This window comes from Equus przewalskii, chromosome 1, assembly GCF_037783145.1.
Source record: "Equus przewalskii isolate Varuska chromosome 1, EquPr2, whole genome shotgun sequence".
Classification (NCBI taxonomy): domain Eukaryota; kingdom Metazoa; phylum Chordata; class Mammalia; order Perissodactyla; family Equidae; genus Equus; species Equus przewalskii.
The window spans coordinates 119,913,964-119,940,056 of record NC_091831.1 but is presented as its reverse complement, the minus strand read 5'-3'; the positions used below and the strand labels follow the sequence as shown (position 1 = coordinate 119,940,056).

Genomic DNA, 26,093 nt, shown 5'->3' with positions numbered 1-26,093 from the left:
AGGACGGGTGAGAAGATGATCTCTCCCATGATTTCACAAATTCTATTCAGCACAGGGGTGTACCCCATTCTACAGACCCGGAGAGTAAGACCCAGAAGAATGCCAAGAGGGAAAAGGCTGAAGCTCCAGCCCCTTTGGACTCAGGTCCAAAGAACTGAGGGTCCAGAATTAGAGGGTGGCTCAGCTGGGGTTCAACATCTCCCCAAGGAGGCCCACAAACAAGAAGAGTGTCTCTTAGCACTGGCTTTAGGGAATGGGGGTTCAGGGGTCCTTGGCAGAGTCTGGAGTGGACAGGAGCTAGGGGCTCATTCAAGCCCAAACAAGAAGCCAATAAATAAGGTGAGACCAGGGATGCTGAGTCCAAAGCAGGGAGAAATGGCCAGAGAGATGCTGACACCCCAGCCCTGATCTGCCTGCCAGGACCCCACTAACCAGGCCTGAGTCCCCAGAGGCTCCCTCCCACTCCCTGTCTCATTCCCTTCCTGAGAGACAGGTCTTTGGCTTGGCTGGGGGCTCCAGGGACCGAGGGAGCACAGCAGCTGTGGCACAGGCCACATAGCTAAAACCCGGCGGGCCATAGGGCCCCGCGGAGGAGGCCCCAGCAGGCAGACCAGGCTGCCCGACACCTCCCAACGCTCCCAGCCTCTTGCTTATTCATTCAGAGTGGGAAAGCGCCTGCCCAGCGGCCAGCCAGTGCCGGGCTGGCCATGTAAGGCCCCCAGGCAGTCTTGCCTGCCCGGTGCCCTGCGGAGAGCCTCGTGCAGCCCTGGGCACCGCCCCTGCCCTGCCCTGACCCCTTGGCCTCGAAATGCTGTCATCGGAGGAGCCGTCCCGCTCGGGACAAGGCCAGGATGGACAAAGCTAGAGCTGGGGCAGGCAAGGAGCCGTCCTGTCCTCGAGACCGTGGAAAGAGAAGCACGCACAGGAGGCCACTCCTGAGAGCCTCTCGGTCCACCAGGCCTCTGCAGAGGGGCCACCATGGCTCTGGCCCGAGCCAGCGGGCAGCTGGGGGCCCTGGTGTGGGGCGCCTGCCTCTGCGTCCTGGTGCACGGGCAGCAGGCGCAGCCGGGGCAGGGCTCAGACGCGGGGCGCTGGCGGCAGCTGATCCAGTGGGAGAACAACGGGCAGGTGTACAGCCTGCTCAACTCGGGCTCAGAGTACGTGCCGGCCCGGCCTCAGCGCACCGAGAGTAGCTCCCGGGTGCTGCTGGCGGGCGCCCCCCAGGCCCCGCAGCGGCGCAGCCACGGAGGCCCCCGGCGTCGGCAGGCCCCGTCCCTGCCCCTGCCCGGGCGCGTGGGCTCGGATACCGTGCGCGGCCAAGCGCGGCACCCCTTCGGCTTCGGCCAGGTGCCCGACAACTGGCGCGAGGTGGCCGTCGGGGACAGCACGGGCATGGCCCGGGCCCGCACCTCGGTCTCCCAGCAACGGCACGGGGGCTCCGCCTCCTCGGTCTCGGCCTCGGCCTTCGCCACCACCTACCGCCAGCCGCCCTCCTTCCCGCAGCAGTTCCCCTACCCGCAGGCGCCCTACGTCAGCCAGTATGAGACCTACGACCCCGCGACGCGGACCTACGACCAGGGCTACGTGTACTACCGCAGCGGGGGCGGCGGCCTGGGCGCGGGGACGGCGGCGGTGGCCTCGGCGGGGGTCATCTACCCCTTCCAGCCGCGGGCGCGCTACGAGGAGTACGGCGGCGGCGAGGAGCAGCCCGAGTACCCGCCGCAGGGCTTCTACCCGGCCCCGGAGAGGCCCTACGCGCCGCCACCGCCGCCGCCCGCCGACGGCCTGGACCGCCGCTACTCGCACAGCCTGTACCACGAGGGCACGGCGGGCGTCGAGCAGGCCTACCCCGAGCCGGGCCCCGACGCCGCGCAGGCCACCGGCGGCGCCTACGGCGGCGACCCCCGCCTCGGCTGGTACCCGCCCTACGCCAACGTGCCGCCCGAGGCCTACGCGCCGCCGCGCGTGGAGCCGCAGCCCCCGTTCCGCGTGCTGGAGCCGCCCTACCTGCCCGTGCGCAGCTCGGACGCGCCCCCGCCGGGGGGAGAGCGCCCCGGCGCGCAGCAGGGCCGCCTCAGCGTGGGCAGCGTGTACCGGCCCACCCAGAACGGTCGCGGTGAGTACCGTCCGCCGCCCCGCTGTCCGCCCTTCTGCTCACTGGTGAACCCTCCTCTGTCCTCTAGCGAAGGCCTCCCCGGAGCTGCTAAGGCAGGACCCCCTCCCCCTCAACAGCCCCAGTGCGTCCCACCTCCCAGTCTTCCCCACGTCCACGCATCGTCAGTGCCAGGATTTGGCCGGGCACGCCTGGGCTCTGATCCTGGCTTGGTGCGTAAGGGGTGGAGGGACTGGCTTTGGAAGAAAGCACTTTCCAGACATGGCTTGGGTCATTTGGGGACAAAGGGAAGGAGCCCTTCTCCCTACCTCTCCCGCATTCCAGTCGGGGCCTGTCCTCAGCCCTGGGGATGCCTCTGTCCCAGCCTCACAGGGTGCCGCAGGGAGCAGCAGGGTCGAAAAGGCGTTGGGGATGCCTCTGGAGTGTGGCACGTTCCGTTCCGGCACCATCACCGGGTGTGTGTGAGCTTGGCCTGAATGGCAGAAGGTTAGAGGCAGGAGTCCAGACTAGATGACCAGTAAGGAGTCCGCTCAAGGCAACACTGCAAGACCTGGACTAGAGAGGCGAATGGCACAAAATTTCATGGGGTGCCAAAAAACTCAGTAATCAAAATAAGTAATCTTTTAATGCATTTTTTAGATCAGAAATAATGCAAAAAAAATGATGAAAAAATATCCACATTTTGAATAGAATCAGTAACGGTGCCGTGCCAAGCCACATTCAAACCTGAGGCAAACTGAAAAATCAGCAATACTGATCCTGTCTCTGTTTGAAATTTTGATGTTTTGTTCATCACATTTTCTGCATTAATTTGAATTTTTACAAATCTTGCCTCAAATATTACTTATCTTGGTTATTGAGGTTTTGGGCACACTTAAATTTTGTGTCCCAGGCCAGTGGCTCACTCACGTCCCTCAGCTCACCCTGGTCCTGGTCCTAGAGGCGAGTTCCAGGAGACAGCTGTGGACAGGCCTCTCTGGGTTTTTTTTGGCTTGGGGGGCAGTGGAGAGGAAGATAGGACCTAGTCTTGGGAAGGCCCAAGCCATGTGCACTCAAGGACACAGTAGAGGGGGCAACCTTCCTTCTTCAGATGAACAAGTCCCCATGTGCTGTCAGCAGGCGGGCTACTGCGGCAAGGGCCCACCAGTGGTCTGGCCGGGACTGGATGGTTATGCTCTGCTGTCGTAGAATTCCCCTTCCTGTTTCTGTCTCTGCAAATCCAAAGTCAGCTTCGGTCAAGGTTTTCCATTCAGTCCCCAGTGCACATGGGTTCCACCCCTGCCTTGCCTCTTTCAGGCTACAATCAGTGCTCTGATTCTCTGCTCCACACTTAGGGTGCTGTGCCAGGCCCACTAGGTGAGGGCTGAGCCCTTCGCGGCCCAGCGGCTCAGAGGAGCCTTTGCTTCTCTGCCTGTGTGAGCACAGGAACTGCTGCCTTGTCTTCAGCCGTACCGACCTTGGGTGAGAGGCTGCCGCTGCAGAGGAATGGGGGGGAGGGGGTGCTTCTCTCTCCCTAGGGACCGCTGGAGCTCAAGGCTAGGGGACAGGAGCGTCCTCACTCATAGCACCCACTCCCTCACATCCAGGGAGTAGCACTCAGGTTGCGTGCTGAATCCCACTTTGAGAACCTACAGGAGGTAGATGGAGGGCCCTTCTGTGATGTGATGAAGGAGGCATCCTCCTGCCCACCGTGGCCTCGGCCACATCTGGTCCTGCTGCATCCCTGCAGCAGGGCGGATTACAATAGTGCATCAGCTGCTCCTAGAGCTCCTTGGAGGAGAGGATGTTTTACCTAAAGGGTGCTAAGCTTTGGTGGTAGCTTTTCTTAGAATGCAAGACCGCAGAGTGGGGCTCAGCCAGAAGCGCCCCGCCTCTGGGCAGAGGAGAACACTCAGGCCTCAAATGCCACAGCACTGCTGGCAGAGCCAGGCCTGGGATGCAGCATCTGTGCTCCAGGCCAGTGGGTTTTCTAGGGCCCTTTTTTGGCCAGTCAGTTCTTAAGGTTCCCAGGGGACCGCCCAGGGCAAGGCATGTCTGGAATGGCAGTGCTTGGTGCTTAGCACGGCCGCTGGCCTTGCCCTTGAGCCCCACGTTCATTTGGGTTAAAGACATTTCTCCGATGAAGGTGGTATGTTAGGTGCCCAACCCCGTGTGCTGGTTTGCTCAAATCCAAACCTGCCCAGGGAGGCACAGCAGAGGGGGCACGACAGTGCTGTGATTGGGCAGGCACTGGGGATGGCTAGGGGAGCTCAGAGGAGGGGCTGCCCCAGTCAGGGGCTGGGGCTCAGGGAGGTCTTCCCAGAGGAGGTACCTAAGCATTGCTGCCAGGGATGGACGTCAGCCCCTCCAATCTCTCCTTTCCCCAGTCATGGAGGGGATGGTGTGTGGGGTGGGAGTGGGGGCTGTGTAGGCTGGTTTGGGGCTCACAGGGAGGCCAGAGAGGAGCAGTACTGTCTCCCTCATCATTCGTTCCCCCTCTCTACCCTGCTAGGCCGGGACCATGGAAAATCCCAGTTCAGGAAGGGCCAAGCCTTGTGCTTGAGATCAGACCCCCAGGCCTGGTGTGGGAGTCCAGGGCGGATTCTCCGAGACTGACCTCATTCCTCCTGGCCACACACCCCAGGGTCTGAGGCCGGGCGCTGGCGGCCTGTGTGTGTGTGGGCGTGGACATGTCCTCACAACACCAAACACATGTGGGTACCGCCCACATCCCTTCATGTTTGGGCAGTTTCCAGACGTCTGTCTGGAGCCTGGTTTCTTCCTCGGGCGCCTGAACCCTCTTCCGTCCCACCCTCGGTGGGGGTGTCCAAGGCCTCCTCAATGCCATTGTCTCCAACTTTGAAATGTTTAACTCGAGAGAAGACGAGGAAACAGAGGCCCGGAGAGGGTCACATACTTTGCCTGGCTCTGAGCAAATCCTGCTCCCCAGGCCCGGCCGTGTCTCCTGCACTATGCCTCTCCCTCTATCACAGCCAGCCTCCCAGCCTCCTCACCTCTGCTCCTGCCTCCCTGTAGCGTTAGCTTCTCTGAGCTTGTGGTGTGAGTACCGACTAACATGACTCCAGTCCCCGGGAAAGCACACCTCTCCTCCTCCCAGGGCCTCCCCCTTACACCTCTGGCCTGATTCACTGGCTCTGGCCATCCTGTGAAAGTAACATGGAGTGGGCTGCACTTGCCTCCTCCTGGGGCGTCTCTAATGGCTGCACTAGCCTTGCCTGGCTTGGGTCCTCCATCCCTGACTTCACACGGCCAATCAGAGGCCAGGAGGGAGCTGTGGCTGCCTCTGCTCTGGCCCCCTGCTCCCAGCCTCTCCCTCACCAGTCCATCCTACACATGGGGCAGACAAACCCATGTAGTACTGACCATGTTACTCTCCTGCTCAACAAGGTTCTGTGGCTACCAAGGCCTTCAGGACAAAATCTAAATGCTTTAGCCTACCTCTCCAGAACCTGAGGCCCCTCCTTCCTCTTTTCTCTTCCTTCTCCCTCTCTTAGGCCTCCAAATCTCCCGTAGGGACTCCGCTGCTCCTAGGCCTAGATGTTTCATTTCCTGCACACCTGGGCAGTTTCTAGGGTACTCCCCTATCCATCTAGCCTCCTGCACCAGGACCAGACAGGACCCCTTAGACACTGAGTGTAGCACTAGCTCCCTGCCCCTACCCCCACTGCCTGGGCTGCACCCCGACCCCAGGTTACCTACCCACCTCCACAGGGCTTGGAGTAGATGCAGGGAAGGACAGAAGCAGGCCTCCACCCAACAGGTGTCCAGAGTTAGAGCCCAAGGCAGGATGATACTAACAGCCTGGCTGAAGAGCACCTGCTGAGCTTAGTGGCTGAAATGTGCGTTTCATTCACTTTCACAGCCCCGTGCAGAGGTGGAGAGTATGGTCCTCTGGCACAGAGGAGAAAACTGAGACTAGGGAGGTCTCACAGCTGGATGTGGCTGATCCAGAATTCAAACCAAGCCTGTCATCTCTGCATTGCACTGAGTTGACCCAGGAGGACCCTTGTTCCACCTGTGAGCCAGGTGGGGCAGGTTGAGAGCCTGGGCCGCCTCCACCAGCTTCCGTCTCTGGGTCTCAGGTCCCCTGGCTGCACCCACAGGGGATAATTATGCTAGCATATATTGGGCACTTTATGCATCATCTCCCTTAATTCCCGCAGCAACCTCACGAGCCAGGTACCATTACTAGTCCCATTTCATAGATAAGATGACAAACTCCTTGCTGATTGTCACACAACCTCTTAGTAGTAAAACCAGGATCTGAGTCTGCATGACTCCCCATCCTGAGTTCTCAACCACCATACATTGTTTTTTTCCTAAATTTTTAGGTATTTACCTAAAAATAAATTTATTTTCTCATTCATTCCTTTGGTCATTCCACAGATGTTTGACTGCCTACTGTGTTCCAGGCACTGGTTGTGATAGGGTGAGATGGGACAGTGAGTATGCAAGGCTCGGAAGTGAAGACTACCTCCCCAGGGTGGTGGTGGTGTGAGGCCTTGTCCTTCTGCCTGCAGACTCCAGAACATTTATTTAACCAACGCTTGTATAGTTCTTAGCACGTGCTTGACACTCCTCTTGGAACTTTACAATTAGTCACTTAATCCTCATAACAACTCTAGGTATTATTATTGTCCCCATCTCACAGATGAAAAACTGAGGCCCTCAGAGGTCAAGCGACTTGCCCAAGGTCACATAACTGGTGACTGATGGAGACAGAATCACAGCTCAGCATCCCTCCTTCCTTCCCTGAAGTTGTCTCAAGTCGCTCCTTTGGAAAAAGTGGAGTCTTCAGGCCAAGGACATTATGGTAAAGGGTCAGACTGCTGTGGAGGCAGAGGGAACTGGGTCGACTTCCTCCTTCCCCATTCGGCAGTCGAAGGTCACTAGTGTCAGAACAAACAAGTAGTATCCTGGGCAGCCTCATCGCAGGCAGACTTCCTGTCTCCTCTCTTATCATCCAGTTTGCATAGCCACATCCTCTCTCCCCTGGTCCGAACTGGACTGTCCCTGCAGGAAGAGACGGCTCCTACTGTAAAGGACAACAGCAACTGACATTTACTGAACCCTTAACATGCGCCAGACACCGTACGAAGCCTTGTATTTTCATTTTTTCATTTAATCCCCCCAGAAACCTTGTTAGATAGTAGTATCACCCGCGTTTCACAGACAAGGAAACCGAGGCTAGAGAAGTTCCGTAACTCATCTAAGGTCTCTGAGTTCATCAGTGGCCGGGCTTAGACCCAGGCTGACTCTACCCCACTGGACTGCGCCAACCTTCCCGCTGCCCCTGCTGCTCAGAGAAGGGTTTGTCTCTGTGTTCGTTGTTTCCCTCAGGTCTAAAACCCCTGGAAAACCAACAGTTGAATTTTCTCCTTGAGTCTGCAGGCCCCACAGAGCCTTTTGGGGTGGTGGCAGAGCAGGCTGGGGAGTCATTAGGGGCTTCCAAGCACCAGGCTACTGCTGCACGTGGCCTGGGAGTTCTGGCCTTCCGTCCCTCCTCTCACCCCTCTCAATGTCCTCTCATCGCCAAAGGGACACCCCTCCCCAGTAGTCCCAGCCTGAGTCCACCTCATTCCTGTCCAAGCCAAGAACACACAGAAAACTCCCCAGGGCAGTGGCTGGAATGGCAGGAGAGGAAGGGCCAGGGAGGAGGCGGGTGGTCCACCCAGGCAGCCCACACCTGCTTCCAATTCCATGCCAGGCATTCCTGCGGAGCAGCAGTTGGCTAGGAGGCCGGAAGGAGAGGCTGGGTCTTGTCCCCTCCCCTGCCCTGCCCCAGCGGCCTCCTCGCCACAGGCAGCTGGACCCAGAGGGCCTTTTTGTCTGCGTTCAGGATTACAGAGCCAGGGCTGCACCTGAGTCCCTCTCCCCCTTGCTGATGGGCACCCAGAAACCGAGCACTTCAGTATCACCTGGAACTGGGGTGATACTGGTGGCAGAATGCCAGAGCAGGAAGGGACTCAGGTGGGGAGGGCGAGGCTGGAGAGGCCTTTGCCATCAAAGCCTCAGGAGACAGACCACCCCTCCTCCTGCTCATGGGCCAACTGGAACCACAGGCTTTCCAACCCCAAAGCGAATCCTTTTCCAAAGGAAAGGACTTTTGGAATCAGGCCCAGGCTCTGCATGATAATAAGGTCTGTGCTTACACAGGCAGATGCCCCCAGCCGCTTTGTGGGGTGTAGGTATTTGTGCATGTGCTCGCCGAGGGCACCCAGGTGCCAGGCCTTGAGCTGGTGCAGGCAGTTCAGGGGTGCCCCGGACCCATCCCTGTCTTCACCAAGGTCTCAGCCCAGAAGCAGGATGCAGCGGCCCAAGCCCACTTCCATCTTGCCTGTCTCTCCATCTCCCAGAACATGCTGCGCACCGAGACCTAGGCCTGCAGCTGGGCGGCAGGCAAAGTCCCACCCACCCCTTCCCCCAGGGGTTCTCTTCTGGCTGAGGAGAGCAGATCTCATCTCCTGAGAAAATTTAGCCATTCAACAAATACTCATTGAGTGCCTTCCTGGGTACTGGGAGCTGGGCTAGAGCTCGGTATTCATTAGTGTAAAGAAAGACAAAATCCTTGCCCCCGTGGATCTTATATTTTTATGGATAAACAAGTAATAGAAGGTGGCAAGTGCTGGGGAAAAAACAGAGATAAGTAAGGGAGATCTGGAATGTTGGGGGAGGTTGCATAGGTGGTCAGGGCGGGCCTCATGAAGGTGACATTTGAACAAAGACTTGAAGGAAGTCTTTGTAGCTCTCTGCAGGAAGAGCATTCCAGACAGAGGAAACAGCCAGTGCAGAGGCCCTGAGGTAGGAATTCGCTGGGGTTTTCAAGTGAGTTCCAGTGTCGCTAGAGCAGAACGGCTTAGGAGTGGGGCATAACAGGAGACGGGTCCGAGGCATAAGAGGACCTAGACCATGGAGGGCCTTGACCATGGAGGGCCTTGACCATGGAGGGCCTTGACCATGGGGGGCCTTGACCATGGAGGGCCTTGACCATGGGGGGCCTTGACCATGGGGGGCCTTGACCATGGAGGGCCTTGACCATGGGGGGCCTTGACCATGGGGGGCCTTGACCATGGAGGGCCTTGACCATGGAGGGCCTTGACCATGGGGGGCCTTGACCATGGAGGGCCTTGACCATGGGGGGCCTTGACCATGGAGGGCCTTGACCATGGAGGGCCTTGTAGGCCGCTGTGAGGACTTTGGCTTTTATTCTCCGTGCACTGGGGAGCTACTTCAGGGTTTGAGCTGAGCAGTGACATTTAAACAGGGTCTCTGGCTGCTATGCTGGCAGTGCACAGTGGAGAGGCAGGCAGGAGACCAAGAGGAGGCTGGCACAGAGATCCAGGCCACGATGATGGTGGCCAGGCAGGGTGGTAACAGCGGAGGTGGTGGGAAGTCAGATTCAGGATATATTTTGGAGAGAGCTGATGGGATTTCTTATGGATTGGATGTGGGATGTAAGACAGAGGGGTCAGGCATAATGTGAAGAATTATGGTCTGTGCAGCTGAGAGGATGAAGTGGTCATAAGCTGAGAGGGAAGGCTATGGGCCGAGTGGGTTTTGTAAGAAAAATTAAAACTTCAGGTCACGGTGAAGGGTCTGAGGGGCAGGGAGGGAACCCAGGAGACTGTTGCATGCAGGAAGGCTTCTGGAGATGGGGGCAGGTGGCACTAAGCAGAGCCTACAGGGTGGGCGGGCAGAACAGGTAGGGGCTGTGTTCATGCTGAGAAGCGTGTGAGTGAGCGAGGTGTGCAAGGAGGCGGCAGAAGGCTTGGCCGACTGGGAAGGGAGCTAACTTGCCAAAGGTGAGTGTCGGCCTCCTCCCAGCGCAGCCCGGCCTGCTTCCAGGGCAGTTCCCCCAGGTGAACACACACACACAGATCCCCTTCTCTGAGTCAGGTCCCGCCACACAGTTGAGTGAGGCCATTGCTGCCACCTGACTCTCTCTCCCCTCTCCCTGTCAGGTGGGGGCAGCAGACATGTGCTGGAAGAGGGAAGGGAGGCACAGGGTGGTGGCAGAGGGGTGGTCAGGACTAACAAGGTAGGCTTTGGGGCCTGAAGACTGTGTATCCCAGGGAGGGCAAAGCTGGGCCGTGTGTACGCACGTGTGTGTGTGTGTAGCAGGGAATTCCAGGACAGGGGCACCATGGGGTCAGAGGCCAGAGGCAGAAAAGTCCGGGTGTGCTAGAGAGCTGCCTATGGGTCTTTGGGGTTAAGAGATCTGGAAGGGCAGGTTAAGGCCAGACCATAGAAGGCCTTAGCTGCCACCCTGAGATTGATTAATCTAGGCTTGATTCTGTAGACGTTGGGGAGCCATGGAAGGTTCTAGGCCTGGCTTTATGGCCATGGTAGCTACTTTCCCTGGGCTAGGATTGGCCCTTCATGGTAGGACACAGTGGATCCTACAGCCACCTTGGCTGTCTGCTCATCATGCAGGTGTGGCACCATCAGGCTGGTGCCAACAATTTAATGTGCTGATTATTAGATGATAATTTCGTAGGCTACCGAGCTGCCAGCTCCTGCCCTGGAGGCCTTCCTGGTTCATCTTTATTCTGTGAGCTTTCTGCTTTCCCCACCTAGGGGCTCCTCTGCAGTCTAGCTGCGTGAGCCAAAACATCCCGCTCTGCACGTATTTCACAACTGACTGACCAGTTTCTGCTGGACATTGTTTATCCTCCAGCCCCGGGCTCAAGAGATTAAGGCCATTTTGCATTCCACTTTCCTTCATCTGCTTCTTGTGAGCAGGAGGCGTGGGGAGGAAAGATTTTGAAGGATACGAGGTTTATGGAAACCACAGAAAAGGGAAAGCCAAGAGGAAGACAGGTGAGATGTGGGCAAGCGACAGGAATGTGCCCACAGGCCCTGTGCACTGGGCAGCCTCCAGGAACCACTGAGCACAAGGGGACAGATTTCTCATAAAGCCGGAAGGATTTAGGTCAGACGGTGGGCAAATTTCCTGGCTGCTAAAGTATTGTCTGTAGAGGTTGTGAGAGGTCTTGGGCTCTTGCCCAAGGCTGGGGAATGGACTGAATAGCTCCTGAAAATATTTTAATCTCCCAAGTATTTATGGAGCCATCCAACCTGCGCTCAAGGGCCAGTTAGTCCGGTCTGCCCATCACGCAGGTGGGGGAATTGAACCTAAGAAGATGGAAGAGACCTAGACAGTGGGGGTTTGGATGAGATGGCAAACTCACCTGCTTGAGTCTTTGCCACAAGACGGCCCCAGCTGGGTCCTGCCAGGGAAGGGGAAGACGATGGTCAGCTTCCCACAGAAAGCTGGCATGTGAGCCAGCCAGCAGCTCTAGGCTCAGCCTGGGTTGGGGGTGGAGGGGACAGGGTGGGCTGGGCCTGAGCACATTGGCCACCAAGAGACAGTGTGAAGGGATCCCCCACAGAGGAAGCTCCAGGGGCAGAGTGGGGATGCAGAACGCTGGTCCTTGTCCCTCAACTCTGTCTTTACTGCCCTGCAGGGTCTGACAGAGGCTTCTTCCAGAGTAGAGGCTGCCTACAGAATGGCCTTGGGACCTGATTCACTCATGCCCGCCCTCTCCCCAGCTGAGCAGCCTAGCTTCAACCATCCCAGGGGCTTTTGCTGCCCTGTGACTCAGTGTCCCCCACAACCCTGGCCGGGGCTCTGTACAGCCTGAATCTGTATGTGCACAGCCCCCACGGTCAGCGCATTCCTTCTGGGCAAGAGCACCCACAGGGGGCCGGCCAGGGCTTCCAGCCCTGAGTGGGATAGAGGACAATCAGATCTGGATCAATGGAGGCAGTGAGGCCTGGAGAGGGCCCAGGCCTGCCCAAGGTCACACAGTAGGTCTGTGACAGAGTAGGGTAAGAAGTCAGGTTCCTGTCTACCACCTGGTGCAGAAGGCAGGACACTGATGGTGACTGGGGCCTCCCTGGGTAGCCTGGGCAAGACCATCCACCCAGCCTTTGAGTGGTCAGCTCCATCCCCAAGGGTCCATCCCCAGGAGACTGGCTAGATTAGCCATGGAGGGTGCAGACTGTAGAATCTTATTTAGCAATGACAAGCAATGAGCTAGATAGATTTTAAAAGTCTACGTTGACTGAAAAAGCAAGAAACAGAATGAGATCTATAAGACAATATTACTTATATACTTTAAAACTGTATACCCACATCCAACACACTGCAGATTTTAAACAGAGGCACAGATGTTCAAGGATATGTCTGAAGGTCAAAGGTGAGGATGAAAGTTAAAAATTTTATTACAAGAGAGGAGCCTTGCATAGACCAGTGATAATTGTTAGTTTGCTCTAAAATGAGAATTATGATTAATTCAGTTCTATGCATTTATTAAAATGGGAGTGTCCAAGAAAAGTTTTCATTGGAATCTACTTTATAAAGTCTCCAAGCGCCAGGTCCAAGGGCTGGATGACTCCATGTATTTTGGTAAGAGATCCCAGCCCCTCCTTAAAATTACATCCCATGACTGACGTTCTCCCCGCCTTCTGATAAACCTTACCCTCTCTCAGGATCTTCCTTTAAAATGCACAATTCTTGGGATGGGGGATGAGCACATGGTCTGGTTATAACTAGACTTCATCCCACATTGGCCACCCTGCCTGGAGGGCCTGGTTGTGCACCACCCCTACATCCACAAGCCCCTGTGCAAGCCTTTCCCCAGCCTCTTCCAGTATCACACAACCCAACCCCACGCCCAGCCCGTGGAGGGGCCAGGAGCGCGAGCCTGCAGGCCTGGCTACTGATGGAATGCCTCCTTGGAGAGCAGGCCAGAGAAGGAGGCATTCTTCCTTCCTGGAAGAACATACCAGCTGAGGGAGGGGGCCTGCTGTTCCCAGGGGCCTGGGCAGGGGATCTGAAGGGGGTCGGGTGCCCAGCCTGAACTCCCAGCTCTTTTCCAGCAGCTTCCCCCAGGGCATTGAGGATGACAGAGATGGAATACAGTCAGGGGGAGCCAGTTAGGGGAGTCACAGGACCCCTGTGATGGTCAGAGATGTAGAACAAAGAAAATAAAATAATGGAATGATTCCATTTTGCTTCTAGAAAAGGCATAACTAATCTAAAGTGAATAAAAAACAGATTCGTGGCTACCTGGGAAGGGGAAGAGCGGAGTCGGGAAGAGCGGTTTGCTGGGAAGGGGCAGGCGGGAACTTTCAGGGATGGTGGGATCAGTCCATAGCTTGATTGTGGTGATAGTTATACCGTCTACACATTTGTCAAAACTTATCAAACTCTACACCTAAAATCTATGCATTTGACTGTATGTAGATTATACTTCAAAAAAGTTCATTTTTATAAAAAGAAGAATGACAAGTGGAGTCCTGGAAGGGGGTTGGGACCTGGGAGTTCCACCTGGGGCTGCCCCAATTTGCTGTGTGACCATGGGCAAATTCGTTGCCTTCTCTGAGCCTCAGTTCCCTCCAGCACCTGTGTATGCCCTGATGGGCTTGCAGGGTACAGGGTGTGGCACATGCTCATGGATGATTGGAAGGTAAAGTATTAAGCCACTAACCATTCAAGAAGCTTGCCTGAGAAAGGCTGATGGATGGGGCAGTCAGTCAGCTCCAGTGCATGGTATGTTGCCCCACTGAGCGGGTAAGTGGGACCCAGGCCCTGCCCTCAGGGAACGCATAGTCTGGAGGGGAGTAGACACAGGCAAATATGATGAAATCTAATTATAGATCAATACAGATCTAGTAGTGAGAAAGGAGAAGTGTGTGCAGCCTGGAATGTCACTGCCAGTCAGGGAAGACTTCCTGGAGCAGGAGGCGCCTGCCTAAACCTAAGATTCCTCAACAGTGAGGGGAGGATGGTCATCTGTGGCCAAGGTCAGGGCTCAGATGGTGACCAGCAGCTCTGAGGTGTCTGTCCTTAGTCTTCTTCCTGAATACCCACATGTAGACGCTACAAGTGCCCTTCCCCCATGGCTCTGGAGCTTGCAAAACAAATTCACTCCACTCGGTTATAATCAAAAAGGATTGACGATGTGAAAGCAGTTCTTTTTAAGGTGCTTTTGTTGTTTTTTTTTTAAGTACAGAGCTTTTAGTCCATCAACAATGAGTCTGAGGTTCAGAGTTGTTGATAGGTATCAAACCTCAGTGTGTGGCCAGGATTAGAGCTCAGGGTGACCATAGGGCTCAGTCAGAGGCCAGGAGTGGCACCAGCCCTCGCTGGCCCTGAGTACCCCTGGCCTCTTTCTCAGCTGGCTCTTCTAACTTCCCTGGACTGCACAGCCAACTCATGGAATGGCCCAGAGAGGAACGGTCGGGCCAGAAAAGCTTTGTGGAGCCATCTGTGCAGTGTTTATTGAAACCGGGCCCGGAGTGGGGGAGGCGAGCTGTCTGGTGCCAAATGCTGGGTCTCGTGAGGCTTCAGGCCCAGCTGACCTACCCCAACATGTTGCTGAGGGAAAGGCACTGTGATGATGGCTAAGGGGACCATTCCTGTCTTCCTCACTTTTCCCCTAGAGGCTTCTGGGGACCAGAGCGTAAGAGCCAGCTTGGCCCTGAGGTGGCCCCTTGCTCTGAAGGCCCGGGGATCCCTTGGGAATGACTGCAGGCATTCCTGGGGGCTTGAGTAAGAGGGCTGAGGCTGGCCAAGACGGCCCCCGTCAGCCAGGAGCCACCTCATCCTCACCCACCCCTGTGCTCCAAGCTTCCTCTTCATTCCCAGTAGGTGAGATCACGCTGGCTGCTCCCGCGTGAAGCCTGGGCCCCAGGGTGAGCAGCCTAGGGCCTGGGAGCCCAAGGGATGTGTGTGTGAGAGGTGGCATGCAGGCAGACACTTCTGTGAAAGGCTTAGAAGCCAGAGTCCTCCTCTGCCTTATCTTCTGGACCTAAAAGCTGACAAGACCGTTTTGGCAGCAAGAGGAGGGTGCTGGAAGCCTGTCTGCGTGACTCAAGCCCCCTCACTGTGCTTGCCCCCCACCAGCAGAGGGCTTGAAAGAAGCTAAGAGGAACTTACAGCCTCATTTTATCATTTATCTGCCAGAATCCCTGAAGCCTGAGAGAGGAGGGGACATAGAGGCCCCTGCCCACTCCCCTTTAAGTCGGTAGCAGAGCTGAGATGGAGCCCAGGGCTCTGGGGTTTCCCAGCCCACCTCCCATCCCACCCTATGCCCCACCGCTCCCACATTCCCACCATCAAGTTCATTTCTTCTTCTTCCATGCGGATGGGGTCTGGACTCCTGAATTTGGTTTCTGCTTATTCCTAATAGCTCTCACTGGGACTAACTTATGTACATAGAGGGCGCAGGCAGAATGTCAGACCCCCTGGCTCTAGCACCATGTGATCACAAGGCTGGAGCGGACTGCAGACTTCCCCTGGGCCCTGGGCCCTAGGCCCCGCAGGGGAGGGAGCAGGTTGGAGGCCAGAGGCTGCAGACAGGGGAGGGCCTGGTCAGGTCTGGGGGCCAACGGCAGGAAGAAAAGAATCCTGAGAAGGTTGGGCTGGGCGCCCAGGCTGAGAATCCTGCCTGGTCAGCAGCCTGCTGTGGGGATGTGTTTTCCTGCTAGCCCACCCCTTCCTGCCCTCTCCACTGCTGCCAACCGCCATTCACCTGGCTCTGCCCACGAGCCTTCCTGGACCCACTCTGGGCCAGAAGCCCAGGGCTTTCTTGGTGGTTCACAAAGAATGCTGGCTGCAGGGGTGAGAGGAGCAGAGGCGTCAGGGGCTGGTGCCCAGAGGCCTGGGGAATAAGGACATGGAGGGGAGTGTCTCTGTCAGGAAATTACTTGGTTCACTCAGTCTTGCCTCCAGGCCCTTGTTCATGCTACTGCTCCTCCCAAGAATACCCTTTCCTCTTCTCTGGCTCTCCAAATTCTGCCCTGTCTCCCAGATCTTGCTCGTGTGCCAGCTTGCCAGGGGTCTCAGCAGCTCCCACAGCATGGAGCCCCAGAGGTGAGCTTCTGCTCCCTGACCTCACACCTGTGCCCAGGGAAAATGGTTCCAGTCACACACCTAGCTCAGGTTGGGAGGCTTCCAGGAGGAGGTGACAGCCTGTGTAGAAGAATGGCAAAGGGTGTTGGGGGTTGGGGAGGTCTCTGGGCATTGACCGTGGCCAGCCTGACCCTCCTCAGTGCCATGCTCTTCCTCCCTCCTCCCTCTTTCCCACTGCCCACTCCAGGTCTCCCTGACTTGGTCCCGGACCCCAACTACGTGCAAGCATCCACTTACGTGCAGAGAGCCCATCTGTACTCCCTGCGCTGTGCTGCAGAAGAGAAGTGTCTGGCCAGGTAAGGAGCTGAGGGCGAAGCCTGGAGCGTCAGGACAGTTCCTGGGAGTCATCCAGAACCCATGCTCATGCTAGCCAGGCTGCCTGCAAGCTGCATGCCCCTGGCTAAGCGTCTGAGCCTCTCAGGACCCTGACCTTTTCATCTGTGAGCCTTACCTGCACCAAAGGCGGGGGGAGGGGGGGGGTGCGGGCGGGCGGGGAGGGAACAAGCAATTATCTGATATTGCTGTGTGCATCACTATATGAGGAACTTCACTTTTGCCATGGTATTTAATCTTCACACTGGCCCTGAAGGTATATGCTGCCCCATCAGGAAACTGGGAGCAATAAGAGGAACTAAAACCTTTCTTATCTGAGCTGCCTCATGAGAAGGTTCCTCATGGGGAGCCCAGGGTCCCAATACTCCCACAAGGGCCCAGGGAAGTCCTATCAGGGGAGGAGCCTTCTGGATAGAGGGCAGGATTACGGAGCTATCACCAGGGAGGACAGCTGTGGCCTCCGCTCGCCCAGGCTGCCTCTGCTTGGGTCACAGCAGGGGCAGGAGTCATGGGTGACAAAGGCCTTAGTTATGGGTTGCACTGGAGAGAGGAGAAGAGGACACCAGTTTACAGGAACCCAGAAGGTGAGCGTAGCCAACTCTCCGTTATTCCTGGGGGATTCTGCTTCTGAATGTATTAACAGCGAATGTTCTGTTCAGATGTGTATGCTTTGGGGACATCTCTCTGTGCTAGAAGAACTAGTTAAAGATTGTATTGCCCTACGTCTTTTGTTGACATCCCTCTATATTGAAAGCACCTATTTTGGGTAATCATTTGCTTTTTTTTTACATTTGAATTCTGTTTACTTTCACTTTTTAGTATCTAGGAAGCCCTCTGGAATCTAACATTTTCTCACGTATGGAACCTCTAGTCCGCTGCCATTCAGAATAGCTGACCACAACTGTTCTCTCTGTAACAAGATAAGGAGCTTGCCCTAGAACGTAACTCAACTCACTGCTTTCTTCATCCAGAAAGTTCTGCTTCAAAAAACAATAGTGTCAGCTGAACTAAGCAGTGTGATTAGTGATGTAGTTGATTTACATGCTGGTACAAGTTCCTTGTCTTATTATAGCCTGGCAATAAACAATGCGTGAACTGGCCCGGGTCCAGGGACCACACATTGAGTACCACTCAGTCACCTGCCCATTCAGGTCTTGTCTCCATTGTCCCTGGGAAGACAGCATAAGGATAATGCCCTGCTGCCATTCCTTCAGTGGTGAGGAGCGCTCAGCCTCCATGGCAGTCCATTGAAGCTGAGTTTTGAGGAGTTTGAGTCAAAGCCAGACTTAATCAGCCCATCTTCATGGAGCATCCCATGTGCCAGACCTGAGCTTCCAGATGGGCTGGGGAGGAGGCAGGCAGGGCTCCGCCTGGGGGATCTCCTGGGCTAGCTGGAGAGAGTGGCCACTCACCCACGCCCCGATGACAGAACCAAGCAACAGGGAGTGGGAGGAGAGCTAGAATGAGCAGTTTGCAGGCTGGAGCTGTGTGAGGTCAGAGAAGGGAGGGGTCTGCAAGGTCTGAGGCACCGGAGGAGGCTGGGTGGGGATACAGACCCAGAAAGTGCAGCAGAGCCGAAGCCCTGGAGTGGTATGGCCCTCAGAGGCCATTGAAAGTGTGGGCTGCAAACTGATGCCAGTTCACAGACAGCAGGCAGAGCCCAGACGAGGGAAGGGACTCACTCCAAGTCTCACCATGAGCTTGTGGCCACGCTGGGCCTAGAACCTAGATCCTGATGGTTTCCCACGGTGTGCTGAGCCGAACAGAAGGGCAGGGTTTAACTGAACAGAGGGAAGGAGGATGTTTTGTTCCAATCCAGACACAGACAGATTCCAAGCCTTCCCTAGACAAGGCCAAGAGCCTTACGTCCTGGCAGACAGGAGCCTGTACCGCCTGTTGTCCAGACATCCTCTCAGAGAGAGCTAATCCCCGTGACTGGCCACCTCCTGCCTCTGGCCTTAAGACCCAGACCTTAATGAGTGCCAGGGAAGTGCCCCTGGGGCTGGCCACGACAGCTGTCTGCAGTCAGCTGAAGAGGGAAGGAGCCTTCAGCCAGCCCTCCTGGTGTGTGTGTGTGTGTGTCTGTGTGTGTGTCTCTGTGTGTGTGTCTGTGTATGTGTCTGTGTCTGTGTGTGTGTGTGTCTGTGTGAGCATGCGCCCTCACTGCTGCCCCTCATTCCTTTCTCTTTTTATTTCTCTTCTCTCAGGGCCCATCTCAGTTGGGAACTGGGGTCAGTGAGTGAACTGGGAGCAGGCAGTCTGCCCTAGGCTGGGGTTCCCTGCACAGAAAGGGGCAGGTCACTGGCCCTGAAGCCACTCAGTCAGGGAGTGACGGCCTAGTCTTACCAACCTAGCTCATGTGGTATCAGGTTTGCTGCAGGCAGTGCTCTTAAAGCTCTCAGGCAGTCAGGATTCCTGTAAGTGGGGCAATCAGGGCAGACTTCCTGGAGGAGGGGGCCTGAGTTGAGTCTAGGAGGCTGGGTAAGTTCTTGATCAAGCAAACAGCATGGGCAAAAGTACAGATTAGTGAAAGAGTTATGTCCATTTGGGAAACAGTGTTGGAAGCTGGAACCCAGGGTTTGTGGGAAAGCCGAAGGGCAGAGAGGACCAGGAAAGTGAAGAGGATTTGACATTGAAGAGCCTGAGTCTGTTTCTTAGGCCCACACCCAAGACATGGCATACTTCAGTCAACACTTAGGGCTCTGTCTGGAGAAGGAAAAACTTACCAGAATATCCTTGATAGGGCCATTTTTAAAAAGCTCTCCAAAGATTTTGATGTGCCCCCACCCCCAGGGGCTGTCCTCAGCTGAGAGTCACCTGCAATCATTAGAGGGCCATTCTCGGGCTGGATGCTCTTTAGAAAGACTCCAGTGGCAGCTGCTAGCCACACGATGGAGACCAGAAAGGAGGGGACAACCAGGCCTGGGTGGAGGTCAGGATAGAGGGGGAGAGGCCTGAGCCTCTGCCACAGTGCAGGGGTCAGATGTAAGGATCTTCAGGGACAAGTTGGCCTTCTGGGTGTCAGTGTCATGATACCCAGCCCCACTCTGGTCTCCCCACCTGTCGCCACAGCACAGCCTATGCCCCTGAGGCCACCGACTACGACGTGCGGGTGCTGCTGCGCTTCCCCCAGCGTGTGAAGAACCAGGGCACAGCGGACTTCCTCCCGAACCGGCCGCGGCACACCTGGGAGTGGCACAGCTGCCACCAGTGAGTGGACTGGCCTGCCTCTCCCAGTCTCTCCTCTGGGCCAGGGGCTTTGTGTCTGAGCTCCCCTCCCCCATTAGCCTCTGGGAGGGGTAGGTGCTGGTGGGAGGGCCCTGGTGAGGTGTTGTCTGCCAAGGATCCACCTTTGGGGCAAGAGTTTCTCAGAGGAGCCATAGCAAAAGCTGGACTGGAAGATGGGACATAGAAAGATCAGTCTCGATAAGGGATGGAAGTGTCTAGAATACAGGGCATTGCCCAAGGGAGGCCAACACAGGTAGGACCCCAAAAGCAAATGAGGAGTCCTGAGGAGGTGCTCTCCTGGGGCGACACAGCTAGGTGGGGACACCAGAGATGCTGCCCTGTGGCACATAGGGGAGGAAGGAGCCTCAGGAGCCTAGACTGGTCAGGAGGCTGCTCACAGCAGGGTGCCCGGGCCCATCTCAGGAGGGGGATGGGGTGGGAAGCCCGGGGTGACCAGGCTCTATTCTCCCCCCTCCTCTCCTCTGCCCAAGACATTACCACAGCATGGACGAGTTCAGCCACTATGACCTGCTGGACGCAGCCACAGGCAAGAAGGTAGCCGAGGGCCACAAGGCCAGCTTCTGCCTGGAGGACAGCACCTGCGACTTCGGCAACCTCAAGCGTTACGCCTGCACCTCTCACACGCAGGTTGGGCTAGAGAGGTGGGGCAGGGCCACAGGAGTGCGGGATGGAGCCCCACCCGGGGGAGACGGGGAGGCTGGACCAATCTGAGGCCACGCTAGTGCCAAGAATCCCGGCTGCTCAGCTCAGTCAGAGTGAGGGTTTTCTTGCCAGTCCTCAAGCCACCACAGGACCCCGTGGGTACTGCCCTCCACCCCTGCCCAGGCCCCTTCCTGTATCATTCCCAGGTGTGTCTGCTCATGGAAAGAAAGGAACATTCCAGTGACATCTAGATGGCATGATGTTCCATTTGCCTATTTGTCTACCCAGATCCATCTTTCTGTCAGTCTGTCCAGACATCCACAGAATGTCCATCCTGCCTGTCTTCTCTTTATCCATTCCTCCCTCCTTCATTTCATCCTTCCCATATGTCCGTTATATCTCTCTATTGTCTTTCTGGTCCACCTACCCAGTGGGCTTAGAAGGGCAGAACCAGTCTGAGCGGCTGCCCTGGGCGAGGGTGGAGGTGAAGCATGAGGAGGCCCCAGGCTGCTGAAGTGGGCACGGGGTGGCTCTGAGGAGCACACAGCACCCCAACCTCTACTCCTGTCCCTTTTCCCAGGGCCTGAGCCCAGGCTGCTATGACACTTACAATGCGGACATCGACTGCCAGTGGATTGACATAACCGATGTGCAGCCCGGGAACTACATCCTCAAGGTGGGCTTCCTGGTCTGGGGCACTCCCTCCAACCTACAGCTCATGCTCATTGTCGCCCGCCTCTGAGATCTGCTTCAGCCTCTGGGTGTGCTTCCTCCGCAGCTGCTGAGCAGCTGATGATGTTCTGGAGGTCTGTGCTTCCCATCCGAAGGTCTTAGCGTCAGGCAGACACAGCCTCTTTTCACAAAGACACCAAGGAACCTTCTACCCAGGTGTGGTGAGCTAGAGGAGGTGGTGACTCTGTCTTCCCTAAGTGACAGAGGACGTGGAGAGCCACGTAGTCCATCCTTGTCTGGGGGCAAGGCAGGCTCTGTGCCATCTGGGAGAGGACACTGCCCTTTTCTGAGAGAGACCCTCAGCTCCTCACAGTGACCCCTGCAGAGCCACGGGCTCCTGTGCCCAATAGTCCCTTCTGGCCTGAACCCCTCCTCCAGGTATCCTCACTCCAGTGCCCCCTCCCTTGGCACGGACAAGTAGAAAAGCATGGTAAGGGCACATAGCCCTTGGGGCCAGCCCCGTGGCCCAGTGGTTAAGTTTGCGCACTCGGCTTTGGAGGCCTGGGGTTTTGCCAGTTCCGATCCTGGGCGTGGACATGGCGCCGCTCATCAAGCCATGCTGAGGTGGCATCCCACACAGCACAGCCAGAAGGACCTACAAGTAGAATATACAACTGTGTACTACGGGGCTTTGGGGAGAAGAAGAAGGAAAAAAAAGGAAGATTGGCAACAGATGTTAGCTCAGGTGCCAATCTTTAGGGGAAAAAAAAGGACACACAGCCCAATGTGGGACATCCATGCAGGCTACATGGGGGCTCAGTCCTCATGACCTCACCTGAGGAAGCCAAATCTTGTCATGACCTCACCTGAGGAAGCCAAATCTCGGCCTCCTCTGAGCAAGTGCAAAGCGAGGGTGGGGCTCATTCTGCCAGGTCCCCTGGACCCACTGCTCCACGTCAAAGTTCAGTAAAGGGAGGGCAGTGAAGACGGGCTGCTGGAGGGGCTCCCTTCAGAACACAGCAGCCCGGAAGCAGCTGGTTGCAGCCCCATCCTGAGCACCTCTCAGCGGGCTCAAAGTGGCCTCTGCTCAGCCTCACCCAGGGGCCAGGTTGTCAAGGGTATTCTTTTCCTTCCGTCATTCATCCACCCACCAAACATGTCCAAAGGCCCCTCTTGAGTTCTGGGCCCCAGGGGATTTGAGCTGCATAAGAAATGTGCAGTTCCTGCCCCAAAGGAACGCACCAGGATTTAAGAGGAACGTCATTGCATCTGTTCTTAAATGTTCTGCAAATAAGGTGGTATAGCCTACCCCAGTGGAGCCCCACCCCCACCCCCAATTAATCCAACATTTAAAAGGTTTCCTTGTGTCCCAACAGCTCTTCTTCAGACAGGTTATGCTTGGGCCATCATCTCAATGAGTGTCAGGCTCCAGGGCAGAGTTGCCACCTGGCACCGGACAGGCCTTCAACAGGTCATCTAGATAGGCATGCGTGGTGAAGGAGTGCAAGCCTCAGAGTCAGGGATCCCTGCCTGGCCCCTCACTCACTGCTGTGTTCCCTAGAGCAGTGTCTCGACCTTTCTGACCCTGAATGCCCCATGTGGGGCCCGCTGGTCTGGGCTCTGGCTCTGGGGAAGCTTCCCGTCTTCTGATAAGGGTGATCCAATGATGTTTTCTTTGACTGTGAGATGTCTCTTCTTTCGTCTCTCTGTCTCTCTCTATCTCCCCATGTCTCTCCAGTGTATCTCTGTCTCTATGTCTCTTGGTCTGGCATGGTCTTTCTCCATTTCCCTGTGTCCCTCTCTCTGTCTCATCTGTGTCTGTCTGTCTGCCTCTCCACCACCTTCCCTGGTGACCAAGTGAAGTGAAGCCCCCGACCAGATCCCTTTTCCCTCTGTTCCCCTTCTTCAGGTGCATGTGAACCCGAAGTACATTGTTTTGGAGTCTGACTTCACCAACAATGTGGTGAGATGCAACATCCACTATACAGGTCGCTATGTTTCTGCAACAAACTGCAAAATCGTCCAGTAAGTGCTTGCCCACCACTCTCCCTGCTCCAGCCCCTTTCCTCCCTGGGGAGCAGGCAGGGCCACCTGAAGTACATAAGATACCTGCACTCTGGGTCACCTTGACGGCCAAACACAGCTGCCTTCGGGCCCAGCCCACAGGCTCAGCAGGAGGAACCTTGTCCATGCCAACCCTAAATCGAGTGCTCATGGTGGGGCTCAGGCCACAGGTGTTGATCTGGGCTGCGGCTCCCTAGATTTCTCAAGTGGAAACCAGCAAGAGGCAGCATAGTTGGGTGAAGGTGCATGGGCTCTGCCATCCTGGTTCTGTGACTTCCTCGCTCCGTGACGCTGGGCAGTTCACCTCACTTCTCTGAATTGCCTTCCTCAGCCATAAAAGTGGCACTTGCCACATGGGCTTATGAGGAGGATTTAAAGGCCTGATGTCTGTGCATGTTCAAGAACCCTTCACAGTGGTGCTCAGTGAATGGCAGCTGTGTCATCACCGGTGTCCTTATCAAATGGGTTAAATTACACAGTCCCAAATACAAGTGATTCTGCCTGGAATGAGTCATCATTGGTCCCTCGGCCCTGTTGTCGAGGGGTTTGACAAACTCTGGGCCCACGCCTTTGGCACATGGCTCCTGGGAAGGGTCCTCAGCTGTCACTGCCCCAGGCTGGCTGTCCTCAGCCTCTCTCCTGATTTCCCACATGAAGTACTTTGCAGAGGGACCTCCTGCTTACAGACTCACTAAGAAACACCACCCTACTCCGTATGAATTTCAAATATTTGATCAGGTCAAAGCAACTCTTCCATTTAAAAAAAGAGTAGTCCTAGAGCTTTAGTCCATCAGCTGGGGCACAAATGGCAGAGATTCCAAGGCCCAGAGGGGCATCTTCCCCAAAAGTGTGTACTTATTACTGGTTGACAGGTATGAGAGGTTTAGCCCATGAGCAGGGTCAGGGCTCAGTGTGTGACCAGGGTCAGGACCTGCTTACAGACAGCCGTTTCACTGCTGGCTGCTACCACTAACCTGACTGCTCACAGCCCGCACCACACCATATGTACTAAAAAGGAGAACAGCAGCCTCTAGTTCAATACAGAGACTAGGCTCCTCATAGGCAGAATTAGATCAGATTATCCAGGTCACAGACTGTGTTTGTAACGACTGACTCCTGCCCCCTCCCTAGCAACTTAGCTCTTTCAGTGGGTTTCCAGCACCGTCTCACTCCTCAGGGCCTGTCTCATTCAGGCCTTCAGAATTCAGGGGACACCTAAATGGTAGAAGTTTTCTGGGATGCAATTCTAGAGAAGGAGAAGAAGGGAGGAAGGAAAGAAGGAAGGGGCCTACAAGACGAAAAGGGCAGGGGGAGGGGGCGGCACAGGGAGGCAGGGAACCTCCATCCCCCTCTAGTCCCGCCTGCTGTTGGGAAAGGTGGATTGAAACAGCAGCCCCAAGCCCCCAGCTGGGTCCCCTGGGGCCTGCGGGCGCAGGGAAGGCCAAGGCCCTCTTTCTGAGCCCTTTACATAAGTGCTTGGAATGGCTCAGGTCTTATTAGAGAGTCTCTGCGACCCTGACCGCAGGCAGGCTGCAGGGCCAGGCACAGGAAGCCAGCGGATGGAGCATTCCCAGAACGGCCATGGGACTGACGCCTGTGGGTTTCGATCATGTTTCTGAAGAGGAAAAAGGAGGCTTTTTTAAAAAAAAAACACTGAGTTAGAAAAAACAAGAAAGTATTTCCAGACGGTAGCAGCTCTGCTAATGGCCTAGAAAACAGTCTGGGACTCAGGGCACGGGGAGTGGATGGTGATGAGACCATGCCCAGGGTGGGTGGGCGAGTCTCTGAAAGCCCTCTTCCTGGAGCTGGGGCTGAGGAGTCAGCCCCTATCCCCTGAGCCCAGAGCATTGAAGGAAATGGAGGTCTGCCTGCCTGCCCATGTGGAAGAGAAGCCCTGAGCTGGGGACGCAGTGGGGGCCTTGCTGACAGTGCATGAGGGGTCCTGCCCCACAGCCTGCTGTTGACCTGCTCTCTTTCTTCCCTTAGATCCTGATCTCGGAGAGGGTGGACAGACAGCCAACCTCCCCGCTTCCCAAAGCAGGCCCTGCTCCCCAGGCAGCCTCCTGCCAGGACAAACCCGGCCCAAGGGGCCCAGCCCCCCACTCACAGGCAGGGGCAGCTGGACGCCAGGGGCATCCCTCTCTGCCGGCCTCAGGGAGCAAACGTGGACCGAAACCACAGGGATTCCGGATGCCAGGCCCAATTTTGTACTTAACTTTTCTCTACAGCGTTATTTTGTCGGTTGTTGGTTTTTATTTTTTATATTTTGGCCATGCCACAGAGCAAGATTGCCCAGGCCTGGGCTGAATAAAACAAGGTTTTTCTACTCTGTGGTTCTGCATATGGCCAGAGCGAGGCTGGGCTCAGGGGACATCCTTGGGCTTCATCCTTCCCTAGCAGAATGTGGGGGAGGGCAGCCACCACTCTGTCAGGACCACAGCTTGACCCAGAGGGCATCAAGCCCACTGCGGAAACCCACCGGAGTTTATCCCAAGGCCAAGCCCCTAAGTGGGAAGAGGCACACAGCCCCCTGGGGGAGGGGCCCTGCAGCATGGAGTGGGTACCTCCAGCTCCTTCCCCCCTGGCTGGTCTCCTGCTCTGCTCCTCCTCCAAGCCCCACACCCCACCCCTGCCTCACCGCACACTCTCACCCTCCTTGCTCTCTCACACACTCACTCCACCAGCCACTTACTCCCTTACTCACATATCGAGCCCCTACTCAATGCCGGGCCTGTGCTGGGGCTGAGCGCACACAGGAAAATCAGTTCCTGCTCTCAGGCCTCAGGGAGCACACAGGGAGTGGAGGGGGTGCACATCACACCTATGAGACAGCCTCTGGGCAGAATGCTGGAGCCTTTGTGTGGCAGGTGGCGTCTCCCCGGGAAAGAAACAGACAGGAGTATACTTGGCAGAGACTGGTGGGAGTGGGAGATGGGGGAGGCCCCATGGCTCCACTTCCCTCTCTCTTGCCCTGACTGTGGTATCTGTGAGGTCCTGGACACTGGGTCCGGGCAGGAAGAAGCAGGAGGAGGGCGCCTCCCTTTTCCTTCCCTTTCCACTAGCCCTCAGGATACCTCTGCACTCACCTGCCTCCTGCCA

At 56.3% G+C, this 26,093-nt stretch overlaps 1 protein-coding gene across 3 annotated transcripts; it reads left to right on the top strand.

The window, feature by feature from the left end:
• Positions 1–588: 588 nt before the first annotated feature.
• Positions 589–25,320, top strand: LOXL1 (lysyl oxidase like 1). 3 transcript variants are annotated; one of them, XM_008535345.2, is made up of 7 exons: positions 589–2,116; positions 16,222–16,330; positions 19,440–19,577; positions 20,087–20,243; positions 20,839–20,934; positions 22,840–22,955; positions 24,981–25,320. In XM_008535345.2, the coding sequence occupies exons 1-7, from the start codon at positions 979–981 to the stop codon at positions 24,985–24,987; spliced, it is 1,761 nt and encodes a 586-aa protein (XP_008533567.2). In that variant the 5' UTR covers positions 589–978; the 3' UTR covers positions 24,988–25,320. The 3 variants fall into 3 exon arrangements, with proteins under 3 accessions (XP_008533567.2, XP_070477723.1, XP_070477731.1); XM_070621622.1 differs by lacking the exon at positions 589–2,116 and adding an exon at positions 6,765–6,926; XM_070621630.1 differs by lacking the exon at positions 589–2,116 and adding an exon at positions 14,206–15,995.
• Positions 25,321–26,093: the final 773 nt, after the last annotated feature.